Source organism: Heliangelus exortis, chromosome 19 (genome assembly GCF_036169615.1).
Source record: "Heliangelus exortis chromosome 19, bHelExo1.hap1, whole genome shotgun sequence".
Taxonomy (NCBI): Eukaryota; Metazoa; Chordata; class Aves; order Apodiformes; family Trochilidae; genus Heliangelus; species Heliangelus exortis.
The window spans coordinates 3,036,459-3,050,772 of record NC_092440.1 but is presented as its reverse complement, the minus strand read 5'-3'; the positions used below and the strand labels follow the sequence as shown (position 1 = coordinate 3,050,772).

Below are 14,314 nucleotides of genomic sequence, written 5' to 3'. Positions count from 1 at the left end.
GCTCACAGGACCTGGCTGGAGGGTGCCCTGAAACACATGGGTGGCCTCCAAGGCTGGGGCAGGAATGCTAGGACCGTGTTGGCCTGGCTGTGCTGGGGCAGAAGGAGCACCCTCAGGGTGACCCTGAGCCCCAGGCTGAGCCCAGCATCCCTTGCTGTCTGGGAAGGTGGGATGGGGAGGGGTTAACTCCAAAGTTAAAGTAGGAAGCTGGGCTTAGGGTCCTGTCCCCATTCCCCGCAGCTGTGCCCACCTGGATCTTCAGCCTTGCTCTAGCTGCTTCCATAACCAGGATTCTCTTTGTATCTGCTCTCTCCATCACCTCCTGCTGTACCAAGGGTGCCTGGTGCTCTTCTGCCTGCTCCTGATGAGCCAGGGGAGGCTGGCACCACCACCACCTTCCTCACACTGCTGCTTTATCCAAGGGTGCACTGGCTTTTTGGCTGTTTGCTTTCCTTCCATAGCCATCTCCTCTTTACTCCAGCATCATATCCTGGGATGCTCCATTTTTACTGGGTCTAACCCACCACCAAAGCAGGACCTGGGCTGGGAGATAAGATGGTCCCTCAGATGGTCCCTCACTGCCTGGTAGCCACAGTCTGGAGAATGAGGATGCTGCAGGGAGGAGGCAGAGGGAGGGGAGATTTGTGGTGCTTTGGGGCATGGCATGGCCTGGCTGGTGCTGGGGGACCACAAGTTCCAGGGGTATCAGCCACAACCCTCCCTCCCCCTCTGGTGCCAGCAAGGCTGTTGGCCGTGCCAGCTTGATGCTTTCCATTCCAACACTGTTTGCAGTTACTTTTTCAGACTTCAGGCTGGAATGCCCCGCCAGGTGCTTGCCTCCTGTTGAGCTGTGCTTTGGAAAACATCAGAGGAAAAAGAAACCCAGCACTACAATATTTCTGAACAAAAAACTAAGGGAAAAAACCATGCTGTTTTGTGGATGGTTCAGAAATCCCCGTGGCTTTTTCAGCAGGTAGGAGCTACAGCAAGGAGTCACAGTATGAAGTACTGGTCCCCATTCTGCTGGAACACAGCCAGGCTCTGCTCCTTGCAAGAAGCCTCTGCTCAGGCATTTAAGTGCAAGGCTGCAGAGATGGTCACTGCCAAGATCCTGCTCCAGCAGCATCTCTCCCCTGGCAGCTCCCCTTGCAGCCAGCAGCTCTGCACACCAGTGCTCTCAACACCCATCACCACCCCTGGCCACCCCGTCCCTGGGGACAAGCAGAAAGCAGAAAGCTTCCAGCAGCGACCACTGACCCTGAGCAGGGTGGAGAGGGGAAGCTGGAGATATGGGGAAGGTCACGTTGGGTCACTGCATTCAGAAATAAAAGAAGTGGCTACTGGTTTTTGGCTGAGCATAAAGATTGCTTGAAACTTGGGCAAGGGTTAGGCAGGACGCAGGGTCCTGCGCCCTGACCCTACACACAGCCTCTGCAGAGCTGCAGAAGTCCTTTCTTTCCTGGAAAGGGGACTGGGGAGGGCTGGAGTTAACTCCAGAAAGGGGGCTCAGGAAGAGCTGTGTACAGATACATGAAACTGCTGGCATGGAAATCACATCTGCTCCTGCAACAGTCTGGAGCCTTGGGGGGCTTTGTAGAAGCTTGCAGCAGGTGATCCAACCCCACTGCCTGTCCCAGGGCACCCACTGCTCACCAGTTCTGCACAGAGCAGAGCAGGATCAGGCTTTCTCCCACCCCACCAGTCCCTTCCCAGCTTTCCTGGACCCCCTTCAGGTGATGAAACTTGATCCCTTTGGCTTGGGTGGGCTGCCAGAAGCAGAGGGAACAACCCAGGGACAAAGGTGACACTGCTGCAGCTGCCAAGCAGGGAAGCCCAGAGATGCTCATGGTCCTTTAGAGCCCAAAATGAGCCCAAGAGAAACTGCCCCTCATTTGAAGCAGGGAAAGCCTGCACAGTGCACACCCCCCAGAACACACCCTGGAGTGTGGGGGGGAGAGCCTCTCCCCTAGCTGCCCCACACCTTCTGTGGGCAGCAGGGTGCTGGGGGCAGCTGAGGATGCTCCAGGGCTCCCATCTCCCTCTGCGCTCATCCCAGACCCACAGATTGCCCATTCCCAGGCCTGGGAAGTTTGGCCTCACTTGGTGCACTCTGGTTCTGTTCCCCAAGCCCTGTCTCAGGCCAGCATGTGCAGATGGAGGGGCCTGGGAGCTGGCACTAACACCCCCCTGCCCAGCCCCTGGATCTCAGGGCAGCAAAGGAGCCAAGGGATGGGCAACTGCCCAGTAACTCAACAGTGAGACTGTAGCAAGAACAGTTACCATTTAATCATCAACATTCTATGCAAATCCAGTGTCTGGGAGAGCCGTGGTCCGGCTGCTGCTGCTCCAACGTAGTCACCACTCCTAGTCCAGCATGGGAACTGGGGACCATGGGTAGGAACAGGGTGGGGATGAGGCCAGCCAGCTCCCCATACCCCTCCTGCCCTAGGGTGGACAACCCCAGGCTCTGCTAAGCCTGGTGGGGTGGGAGAAAGCCTGGTCCTGCCCTGCTCTGTGCAGAATTGGTGAGCAGTGGGGGCCCTGGGACAGGCAGTGGGGATGGATCCTGCCCCTGCCTAGGGATCCTTCACAGCTCACTGTGAAGCCTCTGCTTTGGAATGGAGCTGGAAGAGACCAAGCCCCAGCATGGCCAAAGCTGGAGGAGGTTGTCCCCAAGCCCCCCAGTCTGTCCTCAATTAAGGGTGGCCAAAACTCCCTGTGCAGACCTGCAATCATGGAGATGGAGGGGGCTGGCAGGGGAAACCCAGCATCTCCCCTGAGACAAACCCAGGGCAAGCACACCTCAAGAGCCCCTGGGTTAGCCCAGAAAGACACCCCTGGGGGGGCAGGGTGAGCTCTGGGACAAACCTACAGCAGTCATCTCCAGAAGGTTCAAACAACAAGGAGGACACGTCCTCTCCCAGGGCAAAGGGCGCCGGGGGGGGTGTGTGTGAATGGGGATGGGGGAGGTCGGGAAAGTGCAGCAGAACAAGGACAGGGAAAGGCAACAGTGGTTCTGGGTGAAGGCACAGGAGCCCCGGGCTGGGAGCCAGGCTTGGGGTCAGTGGCTGGGGCTGAAGATGCTGCCAGAGAGGAGCCGCCTCTTCATCTCCCTCCAGAGCAGGTCCCGCTCCCGGGTCGCCCTCTGCATGAAGCCCCGGTTCTCCTGGGCCCGCCGGGACAGGTAGGGCAGTACTTCATTCACTGGGCCGTAGGGCACGTACTTGTAGACAGGAAAACCAGCCTGGCCTGGGTGGAGAGAGACTGATCAGAGAAGTGCCAGGGAAGAGGGAAAACAGAAAAGAAGCGGAGCAAAAAGAGTGGGGGAACACCTTGGTGACCCCCAGGTCTGTCATGGCCCTGGGCTGTGCCAATGGAGCCAGGGATGGAGGCAGGAGGGCTGAGGGCCAGAGGCTGTGGTGGCACTGTGGAGGGGATTGGGTGGCACTATGGAGGGGGTGGGGTGGCACATCCTTCTCCTGGCTCAGCACCGGGAGCTTGAGAACATGCTGAGTAGGAGCAAGCTGAGGTCACTGAGAGCCCTGGGAATGTCGGCAGCCAGGGCTGGGCCAATTCAAGAAGCATTCAACCAGAAACATCATGTTAACACATTTTTCCAGCATGACCAGAGGAGGTTGTGGACAGACAGCCAAACCCAGCTTGTGAGGGGAACTCCAGGACAGAGCAGCACCCACCACCACAGACAACTGCCTTGTCTGCTTCCTGCAGATCTCCTGTCCTTGGGTCTCTGCTCTGGACACTGGTGTAGGCAGAGATATCCATCCCTGACATGAGCTGGGCTACCTGAACCCTTGCATGTCCCTCTGCCTGGGGCCCTGGGAGCTCTGCTCTTCTGCCCGGGCCACCAGCAGAGGAGGGGACAAAGCCACACAACAGCCTGGTGACATACAAGGCTTGGTGTGCACCTCCAGAGAAGCAAAGCAATACTCCCAGACCAAGGAGGTACAAGCGGGGTTTTCTGTGTTCAGGACCTGTCTCTGCCCCATCTAGGAACAGCCCTATCTCAGATCCTAGGCCAAAGAAGCCATCATGATCTTCAGGAGACAGATGCGATTCTTCATCTTCCCCAGCCCTAAGCAGGGGATGCAGACCTCAACACAGCCGGGGAAGAGGTAGCAAGGCCCCATCCTCAGCCAGTCCTGCTCTGCCTGACCCATGGCCTGGCTCTGCCCATCCTTCAGACCCCACAGCCACTGCTCAGGGAGACACCAGGGTCTGCCAAATGGCTCCCTGCTCCCCATACTTACCCAGAGGGAAGGTGATCTGGTCACACATGCCCAGCAGCTGCCCAAAGTACACCTTCTTCTCTGAGGGATGGATCCCAAGTTCCATCATCCTGCAAGCCAAGCCTCAGCATTAGGGAAGAGTGGAGACAGGGGAGCACACAGGGGCAGTGCATCCCACCAGAGGAGTGAGGATCATCTCTGAGGATGAGAACAGGGCTTTAACCATGTCCCAGATGGATACAGGGATGTGAGGACGTGAAGGGTTTGTTTTTAAAACAGCCTTTAGGCTGGCCTCTGGGGCCAGCTTTGCAGCCACCGTGTGCTATTGTGCTGCACCCCATCTCCAAGCCCCAACCAAAGCCCTGAGAACCAGATGGGAGCTCTCCCATGGGTGAGTGCAGGGACTTGACAAGCCACAGCACATTTTCTCACGGCCCAGATGTGTCCCCACCTCCTCAAGCATCCAGTCCTGATCACACCACCTCCCCAGTGCCTACCTGCACAGGGTGAACTTCACTGTGTCCTCATTGTGAGATGCCACCATCACGCTGGCTTTCTGGCTGTGCTTGATCTCCTCCAGGATATAGTCCAGGCACCTGTAGGACAGTACAGGGCTGCATGGTGAGGCCACTCAACCCCATGTGCAGTGGAGTGGGAGGGAGGAGCGTGGCTGGATCTGTCCTCTACCTGTGGTACATCTCATTGGTCTTCTCATAGGTGGGGTTGATGGGATCCTCATAGCCAATCTGGGCTGCCCTCTCCCGCTCCTGTTCCATGTAGGCACCTCGGACCAGCTTGGTGCCAAAGTGCCAGCCCTCCCGGCGTGACAGCTCCACATCCACAGTCACATTGTCATAAGCCTCCTGGAATGGGTTGGAGGAGACGGCACAAGGTCATGGCACCAGCGGCACATCTGCCCTGCACCTTTTCAGGCAGTCAGCCCTAGAGCTGTGCCATCACATCACAGTGGCTTCAGGAGCAGAGGCCTCCATCCAGCTGCTCCATCAGGTTCTTCCAGCCAGCCCTCACCTTCAGGTAGCACTGGTAGGTGTTGAAGATGATGGCTTGGTCCCTGTTGAAGCGGCGCTGCATCTCCAGGGTGAGGCGGCTGATGGCTGGCTGGAAGTAGCTCTGCTCTGCATCCACCATCAGCCTCACACCCTTCTCTGAGGCTCTCTGGGGGGGGTGGGGTGGGATGTGAACGACATTCAGGTTGGTCTGGGGGGGGCACCCTCCTTCCCTCTCTGTGGTAACACTTGTGCCCAGCCCCAGCACCCCCTGACCTTGGCAAGGACATCCATGCGCTGCAGCATCCGCTTCATCTGCAGATCCTCCTCCTCGGTGAAGCGTGAGAGAAGAGGCTCAAGCTGCCCAGTCTGAAATGAGAACAGCTGATGGCACCCTGCCCTGCCCATGGGAGACAGAAACCTGCACCAGGGAGGCCCTTGATGGTGGCCAAGGGCATGGAGAAAGCAAACGTCCCAGAGGGATGAGTCCTTGTGGCACATGAAACTTGGAGGAGAAGCAGAGGACCAGAACAGAGGACAGGAACAGGCTGCCTGGCACTGGCAGTGCCCTCCAAGCAAGGTCACTCTAGGGGTGGAAGAGATGGGTACCCACCTTCATGTTGGGTACGAGCAGCAGCTTGGAGAGCTTAGTACGGCTATCAATCAGGCTGTTCCAGTCCAGCAGGTCCACAGTGCTGGGAGCAGAGAGCTAGGTCCATGCTGGTGTCTTGCAGGGACAGGGAGGTCTCTACCAGGTCCTGACCCCCACCAGCAAGCCAGGTCTACAGCACATGCCAACTTGACCCATCTTGTCATCTCTACACAAACTTCATCACTTCTTGTGCTGACCATGCTGACTTCTGGAGACCTCCCCATGCAACTGCCCTATGAATGAGGACAAAGTCCCCTGGTGTACCCATCCCACAGCACCCCAGCTTACCCGCTCATGCCCAAGTTCTTGCCCGTGAACCAGTCCTGGCTCTCTGCTTTGGTCACGATGCCAAGGTTGGCCAGGGCCTCCTGCCACCAAAAAGAGCATCAGTGCAAGGGGCTACACTGTTCCAGGCTCAGAGGTGTAACAGGTAAGAGCTGCCTGGGGACCTCTATGGCCACCAGACACCTCCAGGAGTGCATTCCCTTCACAGCCTCCCTTGGCCATCACTCGCCTCACCTGCAGCTTCTCCACCTCCAACTTCACCTCCAGAGCTGTACGCCCAGCCTGTCCCTGCTCTGCAGCCATTTGGTGGAAGAACCTCCTCCACTTCACCAGCACCTCAGAGAACTGCATCTGTGGGGACAGAGCTCGAGGTGAGACACCTGGGCTGGAGCCCAGCAGGCTTGGAGCCTCCTGTGGTGGGAGCTTTCAAGGATTGTGCCCAGACTGAGGCAGACCCTGACCCTGTAGCAGGGAACACCTAGGACAAGCAGGGGCCAAACCTAGCAGTAGGGATGCCCTACATGCTCATATTGGGATCTCTAAGTTTCTGCAATCTTTAAGTGTCCCCAAAAGTTGAGGCAGAGACTCCAGGGTGGCCTCCAGGAAGAGAGGGGATAACTTATTGGTGCCCACTGCTCCCTGCTGTCAATAGAGATGCCACTGCAGCAAGCCTGGCACCCCAAAGCACCTGCCCCCTGAGACACATCATCCATGGCTTTGACTGTGACCCACTTGCCCTGGTCACAGCCCTGACACTCACCAGGAACTGAGGTCTGCCCAGCGCTGTCAGCTTGATGGCTGAGAAGCCGTCCTCTGAGCTGCCACCTGGATGGAGCCACAAAGCCAGAGCTCGCCTGACAAGGCACTTGGGGGAGGTACCTGAGCCACACTGGTGGGCTGAAGGACCCCTGAAATTGCTCAGGGACGCATGGAGCACTGTCACCGCTCAGGACATACAGACCACTTACCTGAGGCATCGATGCAGCGGAGGAAAGTCTCCATGTGCTGGTCACACTTGGCCTCATCAGCGTAGAAATACGTGCGGGCGCTGATGACCCCACCACGGCGATCCCCAAATCCCCGATGGACTCGATACTGCTTCTCCCTTTGCTCTGCTTCTGGGGTGGGAGAGGATAGAGATGGGCTACTCAGCCCTGCCAAGCTCCTACAAGCCTCCCTGAGAGCTCCTGCCATGGGTGCAGAGGGGCTCCACCTTGGATCTTCAAAGAGCCCCCAGGGCTGCAAGGCACCCTGCCCTGCCTGCTCTGCTGCCCCAGCAGAGGCTGAGCCTTGGCAGAGGAGCACAGTTGGCAGAGAACCAAGATGTTCCTCATCCTGCTTGTGTTTTGATGCTGTGGGAGCAGGGTCCTTCCCCCATACCAGGGCTGCAGTGCCCAGGTCAGTTGGACCTTCAGACTATGCCCTGTCAGCAGGAGGGGCTGGGTCACTCACCTCCCGTCTCCTTCTCGGCTGCAGAGGTGCAGGAGCTAAGAAGAGAAACAGGGAAGATAAGGGCCAGGTCAGCAAACCCCCCCAGCACCCCCCATTGGTGGCCAGAGCAGCTCCAAGGCTCCTTTGGTGCTGCCCCTGCTCCTCCCTTGCTATCCCATCACTGATGGATCAGACGCTGCTCAGCACAAGCTCTGCTGACAGTTCAGATGCCCCAAGCCCCCTGGGGGAAGGTGATGTGGTTTCACCATCCAGGCAGGTGTTCCCAGGAGGCCCTTCAGCAGCACACTCAGGATTCTCCATGCTTGAGTCCAGAGCTTGACTGACACAGCTCATCCCACGGGAGGGACAAGGTCAGCCCTGCTGGGGCTGGCTGCCCCACCTCCAACCATGCCAGCCCATGGTCCTTACTGTGGTGGCACAAAACCTCAACCCAACACCTCCCAACCCTGCAGGCACCAACCATGAAGCAAGGAGTTTCTCCAGAGCCAGGGCTGCTGAAGCACAGGATGACCTGCTGCAGCTCAGCCATCCTGCTGAGCACTGGTGTTAGCCAACAGCTTCTAAGCAAGGTCTCAGCTTCAACCCAGCTGACCTGGGATGTCAGAGAACCCAATCTCTTTGCCACAGAGATAAGAGGGCTCTGACAGCCCAGGGGGATGCTGGCCAATTAACGAGGTCCTACGTGAGCTTGAGCAGCTAAGCCTTCTCACTGACACCCTACATTCAGCCTGCAGACCCCAGCTCTCACCCAGGAACATTGCCAGCCCCTGGACAACAGCAGGAGAGACAGGTCCTGCAGCAGGTCTCAGCCACAGCAGAGCAGGACAGCTCTGAAGCTCAGGGCAGACCTTCCATGCAAGACCTGAGACGCTGGGGACAAGTGGCAGGGAGCAGAGCCTCTTCTCACCAACCCAACTAAATTAGCAGACAGTACCCTGGCAATGGAAGCCTTCCGAGTTCCTGGAGACAAACATATCCTTTCCAGCAGCATTCCTGCTGCATGACTGCACCAAGCCCTTCCTCCTGAGGGGCACTCAAAGCAGTGTCATGGTACTCGCTTTATTCTTCCACATCTAGCAAAATATGGAGGTTGGTTCCAGTTGAAGGAACAGCTCTTCCTGAACATCACCTGCTTTCTTGGCCAGCAAAGACATTCCTACACTAATCAAGTGTCTCTTAACCCAGGTTGTACCTGTCATCCCTTCTGCAAACTGAGAGCAGGACATGTCTCCAGGCACTGCCTAAAAGCTTCTGGCAAGCTGTAGCCAGAAAGGAGCCACGTGCCAGGCATGCTTAGGACCTGGTGGCTCACCCTCACCCAAAGCTGACACCAACCAGGTGTCACCAAGTGCTGTGAAGTTGGTTAGGAAGACTTGATGCAGCCCATGGGCTGGCTGGGCAGGGCAATCCAGCTGATGCAGCAGTCTTGGGCTTTCAGTAAGTTTTTGATCAGGCTCAAATAAACTGTCTCAGGGGAAGCACAAAGGTTGCCCTGGCAGAAATAAGCAGGAAAGAATCCACGTTGCCATCGAGGTTCCCTGAGAATGCCATGAGCACAGTGTTATTTGCTTGGCTCATCAGCTGCTGGGTCTGGCAGAGGAAAAACCCCAGAGAGAAGCTGTCACTGAATGACCACATCCACAGCAAAACTCATGGTCACATGGAGCCCAAATTGGAACTATGGGTGGTGCTTAAAACCCTGCAGGGAGGAAGAGTCCTTCAAGTCTGTTCCATGCATAATCTACTAGGACACCCCAGCCCAGGACTACGCAGGACTTCCTTGCACAGCTCCAAGCCAAGCAGCAACCCCCTGTGACCTTGGGGACCCATAGCAGGAGCAGGCAGTGGCACTGGGAGCAGAGGCAGAAGGGAAGGAGGTGGCTCTGGGAGGTGGATTGGCCAGGCTGGTTTGTAACCCCACACAGATATCAGGTGCTCACACAAGGAACCTCTAGAGGAAGGAAGTTCAGGTGCTGTTCAGGATGCTGGTGGCCTTCTTGGCCACCTAGGCACACACTGGCTCATACTCAGACACTGCTGACCAACACTCCCAGGTCCTTTTCTGCTTCCCAGCCACTCTGCCCAAGCCTGGAGTGTTACATGGGGTTGTTATAACCCAAAGATTGCATTAGGAGGCCAAAAACTCAGTGGCTGCATCTCATCTGTACCTCTGCTTCCCAACTGGCAGCAGGGAACAGCCCTGAAGTGCTGAGAGGAGGGGGGGAAGCAGCTCCCAAGCCCAGCAGCCACCAGACTGGGGCCACTCACCCCTCCCAACCTTGCACAGCCCAGCTGAGCCCCATCCCCAGCAGAAACACAAGCAGTTTGGGAGTTTGTCCCTGAATGAGCTGGAGCAGTGCTTGGCATGGGCCAGAGCCCAGCACAGCCCCTCTGATTCCATCCCTATTCTCACTCCCTGAGACTGCCAGGATGGCATTTCCCTCTCCCATTTTTTTGAGCAAATCCTGCTGGGACTTGGGCAGGGTGGGTGATCGTAACAGTGGGGGACAACATGGGAAGACACAGGGTCTGGTGCATGGCTTTGCTGAGCTCTCCCAGGGGAGGAGATTAGCAAGCAGTCCCACACATGGGACCCCCAAATCTGTACTGGGGGGACCAGCACAGCCCAGACAGCTCACAAAGCACCAGCACAGCAGGCAGGACAGAAGTGCAGGCAGAGCCTGCCTGCAGCAGCCAGCCCTCGGTGGTCAGCCACTGGGAAGGGCTTGGCAGAGGCACAGCCAGAGCAGGACAGGCAGTGATGCCAGATCCCTGGGTCACACCAGGGTCCAACTCAACCTCACAGAGATACCTGAGCAAAATGCTGGACCACAGCCACATCGCCCGGGAAAGAAACCAGCTGCTCCCAAAACATCGCTTTCATATAAAAGCAAAAACAAAGGAAAAAACAGTTTGCAGCTCCATCTGCAGTGGTGGGGGTGGCCACAGCCCTGTTCCCACCCCCGGCGAAGTTCCTACACCAGCACTGCTCTTGGACCTTCATGCCACAGGGTGGTGCCACCCGCCACGGCAAGCGGGGGCCCTGAAAAACAGCGCCCGGGTGCGGGGGGGAGATAAGGCTGAGAGGAGCCCAGCGCAGCAGCCGCTTCGCCGCATAGACCCTCAGACCCACTGTCCAATCACCCCAAAATCCCTTTCCCCTCTGTTATTCACACTGCCTGACAAGCGTGTGGCCGTGGCTGGTGGTCCCAGCTGTGAATGGGGACACGGGGCTGTCGCAGCTTTGCCCGGAGCCACCACGACCCCCTCAGCCCGTGCTCTCCAGCAGGACCATCTTTGTCCTGGGTGGGGGACACACCACCCATCCTGGGGTGCCACCGCCCACTGTAGTGGCACCCATCGATCAGCGAACGGATCTGCCGGGAACTGGAGCTCGAAGTTCCCGGTAGCTTTGGGCTACCCATGGCAAGGGGTGGGAGGCAGGGAAGGCAGCCCTGGGGGGGGGAACAGTGTGAGAAGAGGATGCGGTCTGGCCGGGGGTGGGCATTACGTCCACTTGAGAGGTTTGGAAGTGTTGGGGGTCAGCAGTACCCCGTGGGAATGGTGGGGGGATGGGAGTGGAGGGGGCAGCATTATCGGAGGGGGTGATGTGGGAGCAGCATTTCAGTGGATAGGGGGAGGACAAGGGGAGGCAGCACCCCAAAGTAAAGGGGGAATTTCTGCAGGAGGATGCAGGCGGAACAGTACCACATTGATGGTAGAAGTGGGAAGCAAACCAGTGGGTGGAGAGGCAAAATGGGATGGGGAGGGGGCATCACCACAGGGGGAAGTGGGACTGGGAAGGGAGGGGAGAGGGGCAGCACGCCAGAGGGAAAGGGAAAGGGGAGGAGGGCAGAACCGGGGGGCAGCCCTTCTGTGTACGCTGGGGGCGGATGCGGAGGAGGGGGAGCGGCCCTGGGAGGGGTCGGTGGCAGCGGGCGGGGAGGGGGCCCGAGGGGGCGTGGCCGTGACGCACGGCAGCTCCAGCCAATGGGAGTGGGGGGATGGGCGGGCACAGCCAATAGAGGAGCGGCCAAGTACCGCGCCCGCCCCCCCCCCCAACCCGCCCCGCCGGCCCCGCACACACTCCGGTCCCACACTCACTCCAGCTCCTTGCGCTCGGCCTCCTCGGCGCTCAAATCCTCCTCCACGCTGTAGTCCAGCACGGCACCCACGCCGAAGGCCTGGTTGCGCCGGATGAGCGGTTTGATGGCCTCCTGGTCTTCCCCGGCCACGAACTGCCCGTAGAATGTCATCTTCATCAGCCGCTCGAACAGCGCCTGCCCCAGCACCCGCTGGCACAGCCGCATTAGCTGCGGGATGAAGGCGATTCAGCGTCCCGCAGGCCGGCACTTGGCCCGCAGCGGAGCCCCCCAGTGCGGACTCCTCCGCTCCGGTCCCGGACTGGCAATCTCGCAGCGGTCAGACCGGTATTCACCCTGGAAGGGGCATCCACCGGAGCGGGATCCGCACCGCCCAGAACCGCTGTTTCTGGAGCGTCATCCCGCTGAGTGAGCAGCCCCCCCGGGCTTGTCTGGCACTCCCGCTCCACTCCCCCAAAGCAGCGGACCCCCTGACCCAGGGCCTGTAGCCCCTCTACGGGCCGGGAACCGGCAATTCCCCAAGCGGTCAGCCGCCCTCTGAAGCGGGAGAACCCCGGGACACCCCCCTGCCTAGGACATCCCCACCCCTGAGGGGCAACCCCCCCCGGCCCCCTCGTCCGGGACCGGCAATTCTCGAAGCGGTCAGGTTCCCCCCGCCCAGCTTGGGACCGATATTCCCTCTGGAGCAGGCAGCCACCCCGGAGCCGGACCCTCCCCGTAGCAGCAGCTCCCCCCCCCCGCCCTCCACGCACCTCCCGATTGTGCTCCACCAGCGGCCCGACGGCGCAAAGCCCCAGCACCACCAGCCCCCGCAGCAGCTCGGCGTTGCTCTTGCTGCGGAACGCTTCCCGCGGGTCCCCGAAATCCACGGCGGGCGGCGGCGGCGGCGGCGACTCCCGCTCCGCACCCCGCGGTGGAGGCGGCGGCACCGGCCGGGTCCCCCTGCCCGCAGCCGGCAACGGGGCGGCCCCGCGGGGAGCTGTGGCCGGTGAGGAGCGGAACCGGCGGGGGACGCCCAGGCGGGCGGCGGAGCAGAGCGTTCGTGCTGCTCCCGGGGCAGCCATGGGCACGGCGGGGCCTCCTGCCCCGCGCTGCCGCCTTAAGTAGGGCCCGGCCGGCACCGCCCCGGGCACGTCCTGGCCGCGCCCGCCCGGGCTGCGGGGCCGCCGCTCCTCCCCACGGCCCGGTCCTGCTCGGCCGTGCCGCGGCACCGGCACCACTCAGCCTGGCGCGGCCCGATGCCTTCTCCCTTGCATCCCCTTGGGGCAGCCCTTCCCGGGGGTGCATCGCTCCCGAGGAGGGCACAGAGGGACAGGGGTGGCCCGAGGGGAGCCCCCGGTGACTGAAGGAAACGCCTTTCCCTTGGAGCTTGGAAGGGAAGGGGCAGAGAGACCCCCAATGCCCTTAGAGCAGGCCTGGGAGAGGATGAACGAAGCCCCATGCCCTTGTAGGAGCCCCCGGGAGAGCTCTGGCAGCCCCAAGGGAGGTGCCTGATGTGGTCCCCATCCCATCCGAGGGGCCCTGAGGCAAGCACTGAGGTCAACCCTGTGAGGACAAGGGGCTCATGAACCCCTAGAGAAGCTCCAGGAGGGTCCCTCTCCCCTCCTAGCAGTCCCTGGGATAGGCAGTGGCATGTCCAGCCCACAGACCTGGGAAACCCTTGAGGGTCTCAGTCCCAGGGGACCTACCCATGGAAGAGATGTTGGTGCAAGCCCCTGCGCTTGCTCCTCATTGTCTATTCATGAAGGTTTTGGGGGTTTCAGCTTGATCCTCATTCATTTGTTCAGGGTTCATGGGTGCTTGGGGCACCCTGAGCTGGCAGACTCTCTCCTTTGGCACGAGCTGAGGTAGTTGGGTTTGTGCCTGCCCTGTGGAGCTCCACCACAGAGGGCTGGCAGGGCTTTGGAACGCTCCCAGGCAGGGCCAGGTGCCCATGCTGCTTCTGGCAGGTGTTCACCTGAGCTGTTCCTCCCAGGCACACCCAGTGCTGAACTCCAGATATCACCCAGCACCTTCCTGGAACCCCATGGCCAGATATGCTCTGACTCTTGGCCTAGGGAGCAGAGAGCAGGGATCTCCCTTCCTTTTGGGAGGATCATTTCACAGCAGCAAGTATCACAAGTAGTGTCCCCTCTCGAAGCCCACATTCCCTCTCCATGCCCATGTCCCATCTTTGTGCCTATGTCTCATCCCTGTTCCCATATTCCCTTCATTCCTGCTTTTCCAGTCCCGGTGTTGCGACAGTTCTCTGGGGATAGCTCCAACAATGACAGATGACTGCCCAGACCCAGACCCAGATTCAGACCCAGACTTGGACCCCGTTCCTCAGTGCCATCGTGTGCCTGGGGATGCTCAGTGAAGGCAGCAGAGGCCGGGCAGGAGGGGAGCAGGAGGCAGCAGGCTGGGAAACCACACCCTGAGTGGAAGTGGCTCTTCTTCTCTGGGCAGAGAGGAAGAGCCCAGAGCTTTGAAAAGGATTCAGCAGCTGTGATGCAAAACAGCTACTACAGGTCCAATGGGACAGGAAAAAGAGTTACAGTAAATGTTTTTCCCTCATGCCCCAGCACT

General features: G+C 59.5%; 1 protein-coding gene across 1 annotated transcript; it reads right to left on the bottom strand.

The window, feature by feature from the left end:
- Positions 1-2,266: 2,266 nt before the first annotated feature.
- PRODH (proline dehydrogenase 1) lies at positions 2,267-12,840 on the bottom strand. Its single transcript, XM_071762966.1, has 14 exons — positions 12,499-12,840; positions 11,748-11,956; positions 7,644-7,678; positions 7,160-7,309; positions 6,952-7,016; positions 6,426-6,542; positions 6,195-6,274; positions 5,868-5,949; positions 5,531-5,623; positions 5,277-5,423; positions 4,935-5,110; positions 4,745-4,843; positions 4,269-4,357; positions 2,267-3,249 (listed from the first exon to the last, which is right to left on the bottom strand). Exons 1-14 carry the CDS (start codon positions 12,808-12,810, stop codon positions 3,062-3,064), a joined length of 1,842 nt encoding a protein of 613 aa, XP_071619067.1. The 5' UTR covers positions 12,811-12,840; the 3' UTR covers positions 2,267-3,061.
- Between the last annotated feature and the right edge of the window lie 1,474 nt (positions 12,841-14,314).